A 21,775-nucleotide genomic window follows, 5' to 3' on the forward strand; every position below is an offset into this window, starting at 1 on the left:
AATAAAAAAGAAAAAAAATTCCTCAGAAATCATTGGATTTTAGAACCAGAAGACCCAAGTTTATTTCAACTCACATTTTACTAAAATTTCTAGTTAGCCTTTGTTTCAGGTTGATTTTATATGTGAAAATTTAGAAGCACTGTGTTACAGGACAAAGTCATCATTGCTTGGGAAGGCACAAGTAAGCCATTATATTCTAACCCTTGTATAACTTTTCTATCTCAAATTGCATCACCTTCCAGTCTCTAGTCAACTGCAGCCACGGCTCTCCTAAGGTGCCTGACTTCCTCCTTCTCCTTCTCCTTCTCCTTCTCCTTCTCCTTCTCCTTCTCCTTCTCCTTCTCCTTCTCCTTCTCCTTCTCCTTCTCCTTCTCCTTCTCCTTCTCCTTCTCCTTCTCCTTTCCTTCCTTCTTCTCCTTCTTCTTCCTTCCTTTCCTTCTCCTTCTCCTTTCTCCTTCTCCTTCTCCTTCTCCTCCTTCTTCTCCTCCTCCTCCTCCTCCTCTTTCTCTTCTTCCTCCTCCTCTTCTTCTTCCTCCTCCTCTTCTTCTTCCTCCTCCTCCTCCTCTTTCTCTTCTTCCTCCTCCTCCTCTTCTTCCTCTTCCTCCTCCTCTTCTTCCTCTTCTTCCTCCTCTTCCTCCTCTTCTTTCTCTTCTTCCTCCTCCTCCTTTCTTCTTCCTCCTCCTGTTCCCCATTCTCCTCTTCCTTCTTTTTCTTTTAAAATGACTGCTTTACTGCATACTTAAAATGCCTTCTTAACATCCTAGCCAGATACTTGCCTAATAACCTTTCTTAACTTTTAAGACTCACTCACATGCAGGTTTTGCAAATAATCTCCTTGGTGATATGTTACCCGCTGAGCTAGACATGCTTCATGTTCTCAGACCATTGTAAGTTATGTACTTTTGTTATTTGTCTATATCTCATTCTATAATTCATTCATATTCATTTGTCATAGACATCATAAAACCTGACAAATGGATCTCATTTATGATAAACCATCTTATCATGATAATAATTCAAGCTTCTTTCAAGTGTAAAGATAGCTAGATATCAACTGCATGCTTTTATTTAACAAAAACTAAAGCAGCCAAATCAGGCTATGAAAATAGATTGCCAACACATAGCTATCTAACTACACAATGATTTAATATAACATGAAACTTGTTTTAGAAACAAATATTTGACTTTGTAACATATATAAAATATATTTCCCATAAATATGCTGTAGGGTTTTAGTATTTTCATTATATAGTATATCCTCTCTATCAAAGCATTAAATTGGCCAAAAGTTTGTCAATGTGAAATTCACAACTGGTTTCATTGTGCCTAGGTACCTGTGCTCATCCTCATAGACCTGGGCATGAGGGAATTGGCTAAATTGCAGTGTGTAATGGCATTACTTTTAAGGCAGGTGTACTCAGTTTGTAATTATGAACTTGCCCATGAAACTACTCACAGAAATTCTGTTGTTACTTTTTCCTGATTTGCATTTCAGAGAACAAAATGTATCAGTCCCATTGAATGCTTTTATCCTATGTAACCACTAAAAGAAACCAAACCTGCCATTAAATCATCATGTGAGGCTCAAGCAGTTCTCCATAGGTGACACAAGTACCCTAAACAAGGGGCCTTAGATACCTGTTGTCATTTTGTTGTTACGATTTATGTAGTTTCAGATATTTTATTGATAATATACAGAGGCCCCTGAGAAAAATGACTCAGAGTAATCAAATAGTTTTACAAGAAGTAGTCAGTGGAGAATCTCTTTGAAGACCACTTAATTAAAGTGCAAAAAGAATGTTCAAAGGTCACTTTCAATATATAAATCATACTACTTATCTCCACTGGCAGCTATTTTTGGTTGTATGAAAATGCATAAAAGCATTAAGATTTTTTAGCTGACCTCTCCTGTATTTTATGCCATTACAAACATAACTGAAAAGAAATTTAAATATTTTATAAATAATTTTTATTTTTTAAAGATTTATTTATTTTATGTATGTGAGTACACTGTATTTGCTTTCAGATACATTAAAAGAGGGTAACTGATCCCATTATAGATGGCTGTGAGCCACCATGTGGTTGCTGGAAATTGAACTCAGGATCCCTGGAAAAAGTCAGTGTTCTTAACCACTGAGCCATCTCTCCAGCCCCAATTTTTAAGAATATAAAATAATTACATTTCTTGTTTCTCTTACCTCCTTCTAAATCTTCCCACATAGCTATCCCCACTCTTCTTCAATTCCCAGGCATCTTCTTCACTGTTATTGCATGCATGTATGGATATGTGTGTGTGTGTGTGTGTGTGTGTGTGTGTGTATGCTCATGATTTTAAAAACTTGAAATTCATTTCTTAAATAAGCTATGAGTAAAACATATTCAATTTTACCTAAATAATTTTTTCATCCTCCAATTTACTTCACCATTGTGAGGTGATATTTAAATCTAGGATAGATCTAATTGCTGGAACTTCCTGGCTGATTGCTTGATATTTTCTATGGTATCTTATCCACAAATCCTGCTCATTCTTCTTCAATTAAAAATTTCTGGAAGGGGAATAACATTTGAAATATAAATAAATAAAACATCCAATTAAAATGTTCACAAATCCATAATTATAGTTGTCAGAAGACTGCATATATCCATTGACTCCACATGTTTTTTGCTGAGGTTTCATATGATTCAAAGTATCTGAGTAGTCTTGAAATACATTTAAGTTGATGGCATTTCATGTATAGTTTTAGACAATACCATCTAACATACATACATGTTTTGAAATCCAAGTGAGAGAAACAAATTTATATGAATTGTATTTTAATAAGTTGTAATTATATCTTATCAAAAGCTCAATTTTTAAAATACTTTATTCTTTGGAAATATGGTAGATGTCTCCATTTCTATGTAGTTATTGTAACTTTCAAAAATTAGGAATTATACATTTCAGAAAGATTTAAGTCTGCTAAATATTTTCAGCATTTGTGTGTTTGTGTGTGTGTGTGTGTGTGTATGTGTATGATAGCTATAAGAACGACATACATATTTGCTAACCACAAAAGGTTTCTTTATAGGCAGTTTTTAAATATATTTGCAAAGAAGAATATAGTGGAAATTTCTAGAAGTTACAGTCACTTCTGTTTCCACATCAGTTTGTAGTTCAGGATTTAATAGATGAGAACTTCCAATGAAGAATGCTCACTGATTGCAGCACAGCTCATGTCCATTTTTTTTTATATAATTTCAAGAAGAAAATATCAATTTTAGCTCATTTTGAGTCATCTCCACTGTGGAATACAGTGCCAAAATGCAAATATTAATTAGATTTAATGCATTTTGTGAGACTATGTTTTAAAATCTTGGACTCCAAAGCTTAGATTATGGTATATAAATTTACATCGTGTATAATGTATAACTTTGGAGATTTAGAGATCAAAGGAATATTGACACATGTCTCTACAGAAGTTAAAAATACATTGTATTTCCTAAAATTATTAGTGATCTCAAGTTCAGGGTCCCAACTGTATAGTCAATTTAGATCCCCAAATCTAGTCAGCTTAAAACTGACCCAGTTTCCTAGTTTTTCTGTGTCTTCTTTTTTATCGACAAATGCTTCCATATGACACCAAGAGCAGAAGTTCTTAGTATTTGCTAAGCAGTTTCTCACACTTATTCTCATTTAATTTTCATGGTAATCCTGTGAGGTAAATATTATTATTTTATACTCAGAGGTGAGAATATAAGCTCTGAGGAGCTAAGAAGCACAGGAGAAAGAGCTTTGTTAGGAAGCGTTATGTAAGTTAAGTATTTATCTTACTACTTTACAATATGCATAGCATCCTTACAGCAATCTTTTAAACTGGGGGTGGCGTTTGCTATTTTATAACAGAGAAGCTCGGATTCAAAGAGGATAAAACACAAAATAGCCCAAAGGAATAACTAATTAATACTCTGGCATTCTAACCTGGATGCAGTGGGTTCTTCATGGTACCTAAGCACTTCAACTGACAAGCTGTCAGGATCAGTGTGATAATGGAGTGAGACGACCATATGCTTAGAGTGCTTGGCAGTTAACTGGCGCCCACTGAGGGGACCATGCCATATCAAGTCACAGAAATGGCTTCTATTTATTATCTTTAAATGAGTCCAGTCTGAGACTATAGAGCCTACTTTCTTTTATTAATTTGGGTAGCAAAGTCATTAAAATGATTTGTTTTAATTTTTGAGTATATAATATAATCACAACATTTATCTCTTCCCTTTCTCTTCACAAGCTCTCTCATATACCCCTCTATGTTCCCCTTTAAATTCATGGCCTTGTTTTTCATTAATTATTATTGCACACATATATGTATATACATATATACTCTTAAGTTCACAAATATGAACTGTTCTATCCTTATGATGTTTTTTATATATATATATATATATATATATATATATATATATGTTTTCAAGGCTGACCAATTGGTGTGCTCTTTCCTTGGAAACACTATTTCATCCACTATCAGCTTTCCTCAGTTGCCTCAGTTCTTTGTGGAAGGTTGAGGCCTCATATTCTTTTGTCTGTCCACTTTGGCATGATCATTGGTGTCTTCCTTCTTTAGATAATGCTTTGACAGTTAGGCTTGTGAGACTTTATGGATGTAGCTCCTAATACAATCTTACAGCAAGTTAGCTGATCTCCTGTCTCTTACAATCTTTCTGTCACCTCTTCTGAAGTGTTCTCTGAGATAATTTTGTAGACATGTCCATTGAGAATGTGTTCCACATCTCTGCATTTTGTTTGGTTATGGTTTTTATGAAGGGCGCTTTCTCCAGGAGCCAAAGAACACATAGCAAAAACTCCCATACCAGACATTAGAAGCTATCTTTTGAGTTTCTGGTCAGGGATATCCAGGAGACATCCAAAATATAGAGTTATTGCTGTTACTTTTGGTTGGTCTCTAGAGGTGGGAGGTTAAGTCTTTATTGTGGAAGAAACCATGCACTTCAGAAACATTAAGACCTCTTAACTGAAAATGACATAAATGTCTCCTCCCTGAGTACTAACTACTAGCTTCATAGTAACAAAAGGTAGACAACCAACAGCTCTAGGCAGCTATATGTCCTATAAAGCATACCAATGACCAGCATGACACAATAGCCTTAGTGGTGCAGTAGAGGTACACCTATACTGGCAATAACAGCAACTCTCTAATTGGAATTAAGACCTACTCAGCAAGAGGGAAAACCATGCCAAGAACTGGAAGTCTTGATAACTACTCAGTGCTAATGAAGTCATGGTTACTGGAGGAGAATCTACAACCACTAATTTACTAAAGCAGTATAAGATCTAATAACAATCTTAAATATTTACCCTTATACCCACAGATAAGTACAGCCTTCACCTATCATCAAGAAAAATTCTCTTAAAACATGACTTAAATGTAGCATTTTCAGTCTTCATATGTGTTAATTAGTCACAAACAGTACCTCTGCCAGCCTGGGTAACTGTCTCTCTAGAGTATCATGGGAAGTGTGAGGAGATTCAGTTCCATCGTCACTGCCCACTGATTGCTTCTTGTTCTCAGAATCCTATGGAGAAAGGCCAAAAGCATGCTTAGGGCTTAGTAATTGTTTCCTCAGAAACAATAAAGCCAATCTTTTAAAAATATCTCTCAAAATGCAAGAAAATAGAACAAAAACCCAAACCAAACCAAACCAACACACAATAAGACCTGGAAAGGATACAGTCACATACTAAGAAAAGTGTAATTGTGACCAAACCAAAAAAGGAAAATAATAATACTAGTCAAGCTTATTCTTTATATCTCTACATAAAACAACAGACTAGGTAGACTCAAAAATACTACAATTAGACCCACTTTACTTCAGGCTTCACATGGTTTGCTTGTAATGGTCAAGCATCAGTGCTCTCTACCATGCTCTGTAACTGAAAACTGGAGCAGGCATGTTACTTAATAATCACTTAAGAGGAACAAAATCCCACAGTCATGTAAAATCACAAATGTACTCTACTCAGTCATTAAAATTGTCCAGTCCTGATAGGCATGGTGGTGCATGTCTTTAACTCCAGCACTCAGGATGCAGAGACAACTGCATCTCTGAGTTGAAGGCCAGCCTGATCTATAGAGCAAGTTCCGGGTCAGCTAGGGCAACATCCATAAACCCTGTCTCAAAAATAAAAAGATTTTCCAGCTGTATATGTAGGGGAGGATGGCCTTGTAAGGCATAGGTGGGAGAGAAGATCCTTGGTCCCATGAAGGCTGGATGCCTAATGTGAAGGAATTCATTGGTGAAGAGGTGGGAGTGGGAAGGTGGGTGGGGGCACATCCTTATAGAATCAGGAGGAGGGGGGGATGGGATGGGGGTTCCTGGGTGGGGGAATGGGGAAAGGGGATCACATCTGAAATGCAATTAAAATATCCAATTAACAAAAAAAGAGTAAAGGTCTTTGTCATGGGTTGAATGTGGAAAAAAAAAAAAGATTTGAAACTCCAAATACACTCCAGAAGAAATATTCTGACTGTGGAATCTTCAGATCAGACATTGGTGTTGGGAAAAGAGTTTCTAAGTTCACTTTTCCCCTCTCAACTGTTTAGCAGCTGGTTGACCTGGATTCCTTTCTACTTTCTGAGATTTACACATGATGATGTTGATACTAGCAATAAAAACAAAGAAAATGACAGACCCTTGCAAAGTGCTGACTGTGAGTCATAGTAGCTAGATTTTTTTTTTTACTTATATTGTAACTTTGATATTTCTAACTGAGTGAAAGAAAGATTAAGCAGGTTCAGTGTTGTAAGAAATAAACGGTAGAGCTGATTTGCTTTACTCAAGCATCTGACTCCAGATGTTTTCCTGTTTGGTAAGTGTGTTGTCTTCAGAAATGTTCTGCTTCTGAGTTTCTTTGACTACAATATGATTGATGTATTTCATTTAGCTGGATATTTTGTAGCAACGTGTCTATAAGGTATTATTTTAGCCTCCAAAATGGATTCGATTGTCTGCCTTAATGAACAGTGAATTCGTGAGTGCCTTCTAACTCAATACCAATTTGTCTTCATACATCATTGGTTAAACTTCTTGGGTGGGAGTCAGATCCATGATACTGACCTAAACCTAAGATGGTTGATAGTAACATAAACCTAGGATGGTTGTACTTAAGTTGCCATTTGAGGACCAACTGTTGCCCCTTCATTAGAAGAGAAAACTCAGCTTCTTTGCTAAAGAAGTCTGTCTTCCTTTGCTAACTTTCTAACCATCCTTATAGATGCTCATCACAAAAAAAGGTGACTCGTCATATCCCTGAAAGATGTGTGTGTTGTTTAGTGCCTCTTTTGGAATCTCATTTCAATCTTATCTTAGGCTTGGAGGATGGATTTCTGATGTGTTCCATCCTGTACATATATTTTAAAATAATAAATATTATAATATATAATATATTAATATAGTCAATTTATGCTATATTTAATATAATATATTATATTAATATATTCAATTAATATATATTATTATTTTGATCCTGGTAACATGATTTTCTCTCTATAACATCTTTCTGTGAAGTTACTTGTAGTTGTGGAAAATAAAGATTATTTTGGATAAAAATATTTTCAAAATTTCTTTATATATGTTTCTTACAAAAATAACACATTTTATGAGTATCTATACCCATTCTTTATTTATATTTTCTAACATTTAAATTTATAAAAACAATATTTTTAAGATTTTAAGATTCTGAGAAGTTTGTAATTGTGAAGACTTTGGACAGTGACAATATCCATAAATGAACCTATATTGACTTCTCAATCTATTGTATCTTCGTAACTAGTTGAAAAATTGTTAATTAGACACATATTGGGCTTTATAATATACTGATTGTATTTTACAACATGTGTCTATCTTTTCAGTAAAAAAAATCTATCAGCTTTTGATACATTAGAAAAAATGCTGGACTAGGACTTAGTAGAAAGGTATATGAAAGATGTTTAAATTAGGAAAGTACAAGGACCAAGATACTGAGAGACTTCAACCTACATCAATCCATTGTATTGTAAAAGAGCAAAACTTACTGATATTTTTCTCCTAAAGATATATTATTTAAGGTCAGTATTGCTGATCCCTGTATCTCAATCTACAGGTTTAAGTCTGTAGGTGGATGAATGAAAAGAGAGGCACAAATTCATTTGCAGGGGAATTTGTTATTAACTTTGACCTCAAATCTTGGTTTGTGAGGTGGTCAGGCTCTTAAAAGACTTGCCACACTATTTTGTGCTTAGCAGGTTAGCTGGTCGGAGGGTTCTTTTTCTTGCTACTCATGCTGGTTTTGAGAGCCAGAGATATGGAAAGTAAAACCACCTGATAATATGGCACGCCATAATGTGCATATTAAGTGTACAAATGGATTCTAATAGAGATGAAAACTTTTAAAAAAATGAAGAGAAAATTCTTAAAATTCCATTCTGTCTTCATTTCTGGTGGCAGTCCCTTTATTGTCATATCTGTTTTCTTTGAGGGTCCAGTTAAGTAACAAATATGACATGGAGCTAGATTTTCAATAACCACACTTAGTAAAAGGCTTTATTAGACTATCTGCTCTTCAGTAGTGGTTTTCTTTCTTTTTTAAAATTACTCAAACATAAGGTAATGATGTACTACTGGTATTTTTAGATAACCCTACACTAGAATAGAGTGATAGGGACTTTCAGCAGAGAGTGCACCCCTTGGTAGAAAGAATATATTACACTATTAGATGAATGCATTTTGGGAAAAGATAACTAATGCACCACTCCTCCCTGTCTTATATCTAATGTTATTATTTTTCTACCTATCATATTTTCGAGTAATTATATGGCTCACACAACTCACATGTTTCCTAGATTTTCCTTTTTTGCTATATACTTCATAAAGATACAATAAGTATATGAAAATGAGCTACCATACCCTTCTCTCCAAGGTCTGAGAATTCTCTGAGAGAAAAGGTTCACATTCAAGTGTTGCTGGAGAACTAGAAGGCAGAAATGTTTTTTGGACATAGCAGGGAAGCTGTGTGTGTGCATGTGTGTGTGTGTGTGTAAGTATACATATAGTTAGTTAGTTAGTTAGTAATTTTGATAGCATATACAACACCTGTGCAAGCTTTAGCTAGACAAAATTCCCACATGGAGCAGGGCAAGCTGTGACAAAGTCCCACCCCTTTTCTACAAGATGGCTTCTGGGAGAAGAAGAAATAACTTTTAATAAAGGCAATAGGCTGGCCACATTCCAGTTCATGGTCACATAAGCTAAGAGTATTTTGGCAGCAACAATTGGACTTGATGGGTTTAAAAAGCAAACTACTACCACTCAAAATCAAAGAGACCATGAAGTTGAGTGGATAGGGAGGTAGAGATAGATCTGGAAAGAGTTAATATGAAAGAACAGTAAAAATGATCAAACTTCATTGTATTTTATTAATTTTCAAAGAATCGATAAAACCTCTAAAAAATAAAAAAAAACAAAACAAAAAAATAAGTACAGATCATCTGGCTTGGACAGCAATTGCTTTAACCCCTGAATTCCTTCCTTCCTTCCTTCCTTCCTTCCTTCCTTCCTTCCTTCCTTCCTTCCTTCCTTCCTTCCGTTTTTCCTTTCTATACCAAATGCTGCTCTACTGCTGTTTCCCTCCTCACAAAGTCCCACCCTCCATTATTCTTCCCCTTCTCTTCTGAGAGTGTAGACTCCCCCACCATTGAGGGTGCTCCCTCCCCACATATCAAGTCCCTACAGGATTAGGCACATCCTCTCCCACTGAGGCCAGACTAGACAGCTCTGCTATAGAAAGGATACCACAGTCAGACTAGAGCTTTAGGGAGAACCTCTTCCCCTCCAGTTGTTGTTGGACCCACATGGAGGCTGAGCTTCTTGCTAGCTCAATAAATAGAATTTTAGTAATTGTCTTAGTTAGGGTTTTACTGCTGTAAACAGACACCATGACCAAGGCAAGTCTTATAAAGGACAACATTTAATTGGGGCTACCTTACAGGTTCAGAGGTTCAGTCCAGTATCATTAAGATGAGAACATGGCAGCATCCAAATAGGCATGGCACAGAAAGAGCTGAGAGTTCTACATCTTTATCTGAAGGCTGCTAGTGGAAGACTTTTTGGCAAGCAGCTAGGAGTAGGATCTTAAAGCCCACACTCACAGTGACACACCCACTCTAACAAGGCCACATCTCCAAATAGTGCCACTCCATGGGGCAAGCATATACAAACCATCACAGTAATACTCTTATTTCAAAACCGTAAATCTACACATGTGTGCACACATACAGACACACACACAGACATACACACAGACACATACACACACTCACACTTACTTATTATTTATTTATCTAGCATAAATCACAAGAGGAATTTGATTTTTAGTATCTTTCTTTTTATGCCATAGTTATCTAAAGTGAATTAGTATTCATCACTAATACTGTTCCTGCTAATTTGTCATGGTAATAACCTTGTTTTATACACTTGACTGCTAAGCACAACTAATCTCAACAAGCCCATGGTCAAGCTTAGCATAAAATTGTGGTCATCTGAAAACTGAACAATGTGCCTTGTGGGCCACGTTAGATCTACACATTATGTTTTGATTTAAGCTAGAAAACTGAGCATAACTGAACATAGAGATTGATGATATGAATTCATTTTTACAGTGACTTTATCCAAAATCATTCATACAGAATTTCAGAGCTTACTGCTGCCTTGAAAGTAAATCACCTCAATAAAGATTGCTTGGAAATATTTAAAAATTCACTGAAATATACATGCTCAAATATTTGCATTATAAGAGCATAGAAATCGGTAATACAGCTTTTCATTCAGCTAAACCAGAAATGTTAGGGTGGTTGATAAGATCAAATCAGATTGTATGATAACATTCGGTAGCCTAATGGAGCAGAGAGCAAATAAAAACAACAGAAGCAGCTTCTTGTAGAAGGAGTGTAAATGTGCAGCAGTCAGCCAGATGCTGACTGGGTTGTGCTCTTTCCTAGAATGGTGAGGCTTTGGTAAGTTGATTAGTTTCTTTCTGACTCTGATTTTGGCCCTGTATAATTATATCATAATTTTTATTGATTTAAATTTTTTTTCATTGTGGTTGCTAATAATTATCTAATAGGTCCAAACCAACCAATGAAAACTAAGTGGCTTAATAAATCATATCTGTGGTTTTTATAACAGTTATTAACATTACAGAATGCCTATATCCTCATATCAAGTATACACGGAGAGAAATACAAAGTGTCCTATTAGAACCCCACTCCTCCTAGGACTAAGCATGATTGCAGACTGAAATAGTACTGTCAGTTAAAGGGCCACTTGATTTCTTCCTAAAACAGCAATTAGAATTTCAGTTTACAGGATGAAAGTATGAAAATGTTAATTAGAGCTAAATTACTTAAACAGGAAGAAGAGTCTTAGAAATGGTTTAAAATGTCAGACTGCTGGTTCTTTGAGCAAATTGTTTCATTTTGGTGAAGTTCTGCCTATAATGAGGCAAGAAAGGCCTCTAAAATCTAAACTATTTACCTCTAAATTCTTGAGTTCTAAGGAACACCCTGGAGACACTCACCCTACTAGTTTCTATACAGGAGGGTATACAGGTGAGTCTCTGCCTCCACTCCAAATTTAGAAGGGTAGAGAGCCTGTTAATGTTGATTTGAAAAGAGCAGAGTAGTTCTGCATTGGGAGTAGCAGAGTGTTCTTTTGATTTCTGTTGTGGTCTAGAAGGGGAACTGCTAAGTAATCATGGTGCCAAATTCCTAGTCCTCAAAGTAATGAAGTAAACCACAGGATATTTCCCTATGTCTTAATAAGAATAGAAATACATATGTCATTTTCTCTAAGACTGCACCAAAAATCAGTCTCAGAAGTTTCTTCAATACTTATAACTATGGTAACCAGCTTAATAAGTTTAAATGTGCCACCTAATATGTGCTGATTTATGTAATATATAAAAAATAATCTAGTTTTTACTTATTTCTAGCAAAACCAAGGCAAATGCCCAGCCCAGAACTGTTCAGTGGAAGCCCCTGCCTGGATGCCTGTCCACCACTGTACTGTAAGTTACTTTAAGACTGATTATAATAAAAAAAGAGATGTTGATTTATTCTATAATGACCTTCTGGAATGAGCTAGAATATGGTCTAAAACTTTAGAGTAGAGAAAAAATTTTGAAAAGAAAAAAATGCCTTTTCAGACAGCAGTGTATTATAAAGTCACCATGATTAGGGAATCTATTTATTTTGAGTCAGGAAAACTTTCAAAGTGCTTCTCTAAATGAGATATTGATGAGTTAGATTTGCATGGTCATTAAAATGAATATATTTGCACATGTGTTTTTCCAAATAGCTGCATATTCAGCACTATTTGATCTTGAGATGCATTGGGGAAGATGCTTTTACTTTATCATTGTTTTGTTGACTGCTTAATCATGATGAGTAAATGGACTCGCAATTTCCAAGTCTTCTGTGGAGTAATAATAGACTCTGTGTTTGTGTGGACTCTTCTGAGAATTATTCAAGTGCCTTTGAAATAAGCAGGTACTATGTTATTATCCTTGGGTTGCAGATGGAAGACTTAACCACACAGGGAGTAAGAATAGCACATCAATCGTAGAGCTGGCAAGGGATGCCAGATACCCTACCTCTTTTTCCCTGTGCTTGCTCTTTTGCACTGTGCAGTGAAATAAATGAAAGAAAGATACTGATTTTTATGATACTTTCTTACCCATGCATTGCCTGATAGAGATGATAGTGGCACCTCTGGGAATTAACCTTTCTATAGTTGACACTTTGCAGCGCATGAAACAATGTGTGCAAAATGGACAAAAATCAGAAAGCTACTTTGGGATATTTCTCTCATTTGACCCTCTCTCTAGAAGATCTAGAAGTGATGTATGGAGTCGACTAAATACTTGCATCTATTGTTGAGGTACAAGCTGTTGAAAGGGGCCTCTTGACTGCCATGACAGGCCTTATGTGGTGTTATAAAGGCAGTACACTTGAGGGGGATTACTTTTCCTTCAGATCATGTAAAGAACTGTTTCCTTCCTTGTCTTTGTTAGTATGAAGAAAGAAGGGAAGATGGGATCACCTTTAGTCAAGGAGATGATAAAGCTAAATTTTGGAGGGATCCCTGCTGTGCAGAAGCAGTCTAGACTTGCCTGAAGCTTAAAAAATAAAAAAATGTCACATTTTTGAGAGCAGATGGCCAGAGGGGAGTGTGTGCATAGCGACTCTGCTGCTGCCAGGGAGAAGATAGCTTTAATAGGTTTAGTTCTTCATAAGTCACTCCTTTTATTGTGTCCTCAATGACATTATCTTACAATTACTGATTCTTATGTCTGTTTATGCAAGGAGACTATATGCTTTACAGGGTCCTAATGTGCAAATTCCTAAGTAAGTTCTTTTATACAGGAGGACCCTGATGACTGAGGCTCAAATCTGAATCTTTAGTATGCTAGTAGCTGGTATCTTTAGTAGGTGCTATATTTGAATGTGGGCTTTGGTAAGCTATTTTTTTTTCACTCAAATATTTCTTTACAAAGAGGGATAATCTTGCTATCTGGCCATTTTGGGTTGAGTTTTCATTCTGGAATCAAAATAATTTGCAGATGACTTCTTTACGGGGCTATTGGTGTTTTACACTTGGATTGTTATTGAAATCAGTATTTGACATAAGATGGGACCTTTTGTCCACTTCCTCTTACAGAGTTCATCACACAAAATGTGTGACTTGAGAAATTTATCTTTACACTAGAAAAAATAGGAATCCCATCATATTATGCAAATTTGAGGTGATATAATCATGAACTAAGTAGTGTCCATTTTCTTATAGTCTTTAATGAAGTAGTATCCTCCTCTATCAGATTATACCCATGTGTAACACCAATAAGATTTTTTTGATCTGAAGTCTTAAGTAAAGGAACCCTGGCAACATGTTGTTAGAATATTGTCTTTGGGGTTACTGAAAATAGGTTTCTTAATTCATACTCTTAGTAGCCAGAGGATTTCAGATTAGATCTTCCTAGTGTAGGATATTATTGTAAGAAATAAGTATATGACTACATTTTAAGACTCTTTCTGGAGATCATGAGCAAGTCTTGCTGACACCAAAATCTAGCTCTTACTTGTGTCCACACAGAAGCCTTAGAAACTAAATGTGGCTTCTGCTTCGGGATTGAGAGCTGCTGACTTGATAAATTTTCCCCGTCATTATTTACAGGTAATCATATCCCCTAGTGAGGAAGGTACCTTCTGGAAGACAAATGCAGTGCATAATGATTTGTTTCTCTGCAGGTAACTCTTCCAACCCCAGAGGTAGCCTTTCAATGACCGTGCTTGGAATGATTGAACCTTCTCTACCTACTACTAACTCATTCCCCTGGCAGATACTAAAATGAGCAGAGATAGAGTCTTGCTTCTGAGAATCTACTATTTGTCTTAAGAATATACAAGGCTAGAGGAGGGCATTGCTATTGACTCACATAGGTGAACACATTAGAAAGTACTTTGAGATCTTTAGTTACTGAGATTCTTGGAACTGACCATTCTAAGTTCTTACTTATTCAGAAATCTGACTGTGAAAAGGTTCTAATAATTAATAGGTAGCTATAAGTTTCTGTTCAAATCTTCCCCTCAAATTATTGGTTGTGTTTATTTATTAGAGGTTTAATTGTTTTTTTAAATTTACTTTCAGTCAAAAGAATATTGTCATCAGCAACATTTACTGAGTCTCCAATCCCTTTTACCAAAGTTAATGCTTTAAGTCTCAGACAGAAATTTCCAGAAAGCTGAGATTTAAAATTTTGTAAATCTATTAATTTCACTGATTTGATTTTTTGCAAAAGTTAGATGTATAAAAAAAAATCACCAAAGTTGAACTTGATAATGATATATTTATGATAGTGAAAAATATGGCTATCTAAGTATATCATGAGCTCACACAGTTATATAACAAAATCTGCAAGTAGGTAAAACAGTTTTGGCATTAATTTTCATTTTGTTATCTCTGAGGAAAAAGTGAAATTCATAACTTCATGTTTTTAAGAAGATGTCTTAACTGTCTCAAATCCTCTGAGACTGAACCAGGTTATAAATAAATTAATCCATTCTTACATAATAAATGAATAGTCTCTCTTATCTTTATGCATTTCTTTGGGTGCAGTTGATTTCTCTTCTTCTATTCATTATCCATTGCCCTAGTGATTTGGGGGATTCTATTCTGCAGTGATTATAATTGAATTTTATTACTTTATATGGAATTGTATGAGTCTACATATGTGTATTTGCCTCAGTTTCACTTATAATACTAGAATAATTACAATATTTGCTAGTGAGAAGCATGACAATTTATCTTTCATGTTTGGGTTCATGTATGGTTACAGTGGGCACTTGAGCTAAATTCTTTCTTACTCCACAGTTTGACTGGTTGAATACCCTGTTATTTTGTATGGTCACAAGTAAGATATCAGGATTTATGACTCTCTGCTGCATTTAAGCAGTTGAGAAAATGCCCATGTGTTCTGAGGCCTAGGCAAAGACAGATCGATGTCCAAAAGATGAGCTTGGTTAGAAATTAGATCTTGGCATATGACATTCAAGAACTTTGAACTTAACCAATTTCAGGGAAGTTGGGTGGCATTGTAAGGCATTTCTATAAACTGCTTGGTATGGCTATAGCCTGTACATGTACCTCTATTGAGGAATACCCTCTGTCAAACTTTGGTTATTTGACTTTACCTAGACATTACTCAGACATTACATGGCTGTAATATGTGATTGGACAAATCAAGAGTAACTAATGATACAGGACCTGACTACAAAAATTACATCTACACATTTCTGTATGTACTGGAACTTGAAAAGTGATGTTAAAGGAAAAGTTTTTAAAAGAGAGATTGAAAATAAGTTCCCTGCTACTAGGGAGTTTATCAAAGATACTTCCATAATATATTGTTATATATTACTCATGTTAATTGCAGTAAATCTTTTATATAGTTTTTAAAAATCATGTAAATATTTGAAAATTAGAATATTGTGCTCCCAGCATATGAAATTTTGGTTATTCTCTTATTTAGCACATGTTATGAGTTATAACATATCCTTGGATTTCTTAATAGATGACAGGAAACAATACATGTCAATAATACATATATTTGGTAGCTCATTATATAACAACAAAAGTTATAAATTATTCTCATCTACTGTTTTTATTTCCAGTGCAATTGATATCATTTAATTTTGCATAAAAATTACATACCCAGCCTGTTGCTCTCAGAAACACATAGCCATCATAAAATCACATTGTGTCTACTCTCTGGGAGTTTTCAGAGTTCCCATGAGGACAGAACCACTGGCTAACTCTTCTGCTGGGAAATGAGACCCATAATGGCTTTGATGAATATTGCCTTTCCAATAACTGAGCACAATTTTTATTTTTTAGGGCACAGTTTTGATACTATGAACAGTTTCTTTATGGAATGAAAAGTTAGGCCATTATCAGATGATCATAGTTTTAGGAAAATTACAGAAAATTGTAGTTTACAGGACCTTAAATTGGTGGTCCCTGGGACTCGAGTGTATCTGGCCATATGGGCAGCAGTCATGGGTTTGGAAGAGAATCTCAAGGGGAATTATCTCTGGAAAAAGTCCAATGCACTTTAACAAATGGAAGCTCTGTGGATAGTTCTGGTGTCAATTTTGCTGTACTCATAGGCTGGACATCAAGAAACTATGGAGAAGACAGGATAAATGCATAAATAGTATACTTTCTTTCTTTCCCAGCCATTGTACTTTAGATTTATACCAGTTTTCTCTCTGGGTTTAAAGGACTACTGAGACCTGAAGTACTCATATAAAATGGTTCTGTTACCCTGAGCTTTGAAACATACCCAGAAAAGAAGTGCAAAAGCATTTATGGACAGGGGCATTGGTCCAGGTGGGTGATGCAAAGACAATCTCAGCTAACACATATGAAAACTAGCAAGGAGAATAGGAGACATACAAGCCTATAGGGATGTAAGCAAATCCAGAGGTATCAGGATCTGAGGCTAAGAGGTAGGGTCGTCATCAATCATGAGAAAATCAAAGGCAGGCTCACTGTAAAACTAAGCTCAACAAAGTTAAAGCTCAGTGTTCTGAGCTTTCTCTCTTCTTTATGCTTTAATATTAAGTATTTTACTTCCAATTCTCTTTTACACTATTTGATTTATATTTAGACCTCACAATTACCTGTCTTTTCTGAAGGTTTCCTTTTGCTATCCTATAAATACTTGATAAAATACAGAAAGAATGTGACTTTTAAAGATATATTTCCTGTGTGTTTTCAGGAGTAACTTCTCAGTTTATCTGAGTCTACAGTATAGCTGTCGCAGTGTTTAGGACATTTTGTGTTCTTCTTATTATCTAATAATATTCTTTATTTTCTTCATATTACTGTAGAACATATAGTTCACCCATTTAAAAAGCAAAATTAAGTGATATTCTTTAGTTCACTCATAGTATTGTACAGTTTTACCTCAATGAATTTTAGAATATGTTCATAACCCTCAGAGAAACTCTGCCATCCTCAGTAGGCACTCTGTGGCCACTACCTCTCCTCTCCCAGAAATCAGGAATCTATTTTTCCCCTCCCAGAATTGCCTATTCAAGACAATACCTAAACATAGACTGATGTAATATGCAGTCTTCTGTAACTGGTTGCTTTAACTTTGGTATATTTTCAAGGTCCTTATATCGTTACATGTATCTATCCTTTATTATTTATTTAGAGAATATTTGGTTATAATACTTCTTTTAATCCATTTATGAGCCAACAGACACAAGAAATATTTGTACCTTTGAATATCATGAGTAATAACATGAATATTCTTATGTGAGTTTTTATGTGCTTATGTGCTTTCTGTTTTATTGGGTATTTGCAAAATTATTATTTCTGGGTCATATGGTGATTTTATGTATAGTATTATAAAGAGCATCCAAGCTGTTTTTAAAAGCAGTTATATTATTTTATATTCTCAGAAACAATATATGAGTGTTTTTTTCTGTACATTCTTATCATTTCTTATTATTGCTTACCATTTTACTAACAACATAATATATCTGAAGAGATTTTTGCTTTGGGGTTGGTTTGAATTTACCTAAAATTAACAATGTTCAATATCTTTTAACAGACTTAACAACCATTTGTTTATTCTAGTTGTAGAAACATCTATACAAAATCTTTTCTCCATCTATAATTATTTTAAATTATTGAATTATGAAACTTACGTCCTGCACATCATCTAACAGTTTTATGGTTGTACTATTTCCTGTTCAAGTCTCTTCATTTTTTTAACCATGTGTTGGCACTGTTATCTGAACTGTGACTTAAAATTTTAACCAATGCTAATATATCCTTCTGAATAAACTATTTTAATAAACCTATGTATAACTCAAGGTCACAGAGAATTTATCTGATATTTTCTTCCCAGTGTTTTATAGTTTTAGCTCTTACATTGTTCTCTCTGATCAATTTTGAGTTTACTTTTGAGTGTGGTACGTTCAGATATTAAAGTTTTATGGCTTTTTATAAATTAAGTAAACATTTCTTTTTATTGAATATTATATTTACATTTCAGATTTTATCCCATTACCCTATTTACCCCCCCCCCAGGAACTCCCTATCCCATCCCCCCTCCTCCTGCTTCTATGAGGGTGTGGCCTCACCTACACCCCCACTCCCACCTCTCCACCCTCGAATTCCCTCCACTCAGTGTCCAGCCTTCATGGGACCAAGGATCTCCACTCCCACCTATGCCCGACAAGGCCATCCTCCCCTACATATACAGCTGGAGTCACGAGTCCCTCCCTATGTGCTCCCAGGCTGGTGGTTTAGACCCTAGGGAAGTCTGGTGGTTGGTATTGTTGCTCTCCTCATGGGGCCACAAACCCTTTCAGCTCCTTCTGTCTTCTCTTTAACTCTTCCACTGAGAAACCCTTGATCAGATCAATGGTTACCTGTGAACATCGCCTCTGAATATGTCAGACTCTGGCAGACCTCTAAGGAGACAGCTATATCAGGCTCTTGTCAGCATGCACTTCCTGACATCCACATCAGCGTCTACCTTTGGTGACTGCACATGAAATGGCTACCCAGGTGGAATGGTCTCCAATCAGCCTCTCCTTCATTTTCTGTCCCACACTTTGTCTCCATATTTGCTCCCTTGAGTATTTTGTTACTCTTTCTAAGTAGGACCAAGGCACCCACACTTGGTCTTCCTTCTTCATGAGCTTCATGTGGTCTGTGAGTTGTATCTTGGCTATTTCAAGCTTTTGGGCTAATGTCCACTTATCAGTGAGTAAATACCATGTGTGTTCTTTTGTGATTGGGTTATCTCACTCAGGATGATATTTTCTAGTTCCATCCATTTACCTAAGAATTTCTCAAATTCATTATTTTTAATAGCTGAGTAATACTTCATTGTGTAAATGTACCACATTTTTTGTATCCATTCCTCTGTTCAAGGACATTTGGGTTCTTTCCAGCTTCTGGCTATTATAAATAAGGCTGCTATAAACATAGTGGAGCATATGTCCTTGTTATATGTTGGAGCATCTTCTGGGTATATGCCCAGGAGTGGTATAGCTGGGTCCTCAGGTAATGCTATGTCTAGTTTTCGGAGGAACTGCCAGACTGATTTCCAGAGTGGTTGTACCAGCTTGCAATCCCACCAACAATGGAGGAGTGTTCCTCTTTCTCCACACCCTCGCCAGCATCTACTATCACCTGAGTTTTTGATCTTAGTCATTCTGACTGGTGTGAGGTGGTATCTCAGGGTTGTTTTGATTTGAATTTCCCTGATGACTAAGGATGTTGAGCATTTCTTAAGGTGCTTCTAAGGAGTTTCCTCAGTTGAAAATTCTTTGTCTAGCTTTTCTTGTTGAAAAAAAAATCTATTCATTCTTCACTGGATTAACTTGGGCCTCTTATTGAAATTATGTTAAGTATAAATATCTTTGCAAACTTCATTCTATTCTACTGACTTGATATCTATCCTTCTATTTGTTATAAGAATCATTTAGAAGTAACCAATATGGTGTTGAAGTCAACACCATCAAAAATTTTCATGCTCACAAGTTGTTTGCTCCATCGTAAAAGTATAGTAAGAGAAAGGTGATTTCACTATAATCTTTTTAACTCAAAAACTCATTTGTTTACTACAACACTCTGTTTTTTAGTGATGGGTGTGTTTACTGTGTCCTTTCTGCTTACTTTTTTAGGAATATGTATTGCACCATTATGATTCATTAATACCTTATTTCCAACCATATTTATAAGCATCTTTAATAATTATAGCTACTATTTATTTAGCTAATTATATGATCCAGATTAATAGAGAAAAAGCACAAAATTTCTCAGAAGGTTATCAATAAAACCTGTTGTATTAACAGGTATAAAAATGGAAGCTAGTACTGAGAAAGGAATAAGATATTAAAAATCGAGTACAAGCTCTTCAACTCTTCAGTAGGAGGGACTGGTATGTTACTTTCATATACCTTAATATTCACAAACATTGATCACAAATCAGTACAGGCAAAGCTAAAATTATACATAAAGCTCTCTGAATAAGATATCCGAACTACTGTTACATTTTCTAAGTGCAGTCACTGATACCATTATTCAAGTTTAAGAAAAACTTCTCTATCTAACTATCCACTCCATTTGCAGGAAGCCGAAAGCTTATAAACTCTTCAGTTAATTCTGACAAATTGGAAGTATGGTTCAAACATAGACAAACTCTGAGGGAAGTAAATTCTTCTCACATTCGTCCTGCAGAGCTAGATTGAATTTGTGCTTTTAGGCAGCAGTGGTCTTGGAGGACAGACAGTTGGTATTAGAACAGGAACCCTGATGGTGTGTGCAAGGTTAGCTTTGCTTGATACCACCATTTACTATTAGCAGCATGCTATTATGTGTTGGCATTACAAAAGATTTGAAATGGAGCTTAATATTTCCTCCACTGAGCCCTTTACCCATTTCACTAGCTTTATGACATGGAGCAGATGTATCATACTCCCTTTATCAAATTAGCATAGCAATTAACACATACTTAAATTTCAACAATTTTATTCCAAAATATGACATAACACATGACTGAGTCTAAGTTAATTTTTGGTAAATACACACTACAGACTAATTTTTAAAATTGGAATATTATTATCACCAATGAAGATATCTCAAGGTGGTTATAGTGTAAGTTCTACTGACTCTCAAAGATACCTGAGTAATGAAATATGGTGAATTAGTCTGCTTTCAATTCATCCCAAAGAGTCTAGGGTATAACTGAGAATACAAAGTTTGTAAATGTAAAGGGTCTAACCTACAAACAGGATAAAGTTTTTATTTCTGATAATTATTTTTTTTTACAACTTCTATAATACCGAAAGTCTTTTCTGAATTAGAACTATTGTATTTATGTTGGCAACTTAAGTTCCAGAGAACTATCTTGGAAGAATGAATTCCACTCTCACTTGTTGAAAGAGCCTCTAGACACATTTTTGGTTTGGATTGGAGTACACAGCATAATATAAGATGATGGGAACACTATCCTGAATGTAAAGTTCATCTCTCTTAAGAACGCTTCATGTGTCTGTCTCTAACTGTCATCTAGTTTCTTGTTTGTTGGTAGATCTCCAGGGTAAAAGCACAGACACATGAAGAGCTTTCGATTTTCATATTAATGACTATTCATAGA

General features: G+C 35.4%; 1 protein-coding gene across 10 annotated transcripts in view; it reads left to right on the forward strand.

Annotated features, from left to right (window-relative positions):
• The window catches only part of Dlg2 (discs large MAGUK scaffold protein 2), a 1,841,012-nt gene that overhangs the window by 393,299 nt on the left and 1,425,938 nt on the right, over positions 1-21,775 (forward strand). For all 10 annotated transcript variants that reach the window (XM_076937777.1, XM_076937790.1, XM_076937770.1 and 7 more), the window contains one exon: positions 12,023-12,097. In XM_076937777.1, coding sequence (XP_076793892.1) covers positions 12,023-12,097 — 75 coding nt within the window. The remainder of the gene's footprint in view (positions 1-12,022; positions 12,098-21,775) is intronic.

The sequence above is a fragment of the Arvicanthis niloticus genome, chromosome 1, assembly GCF_011762505.2.
Source record: "Arvicanthis niloticus isolate mArvNil1 chromosome 1, mArvNil1.pat.X, whole genome shotgun sequence".
Classification (NCBI taxonomy): Eukaryota; Metazoa; Chordata; class Mammalia; order Rodentia; family Muridae; genus Arvicanthis; species Arvicanthis niloticus.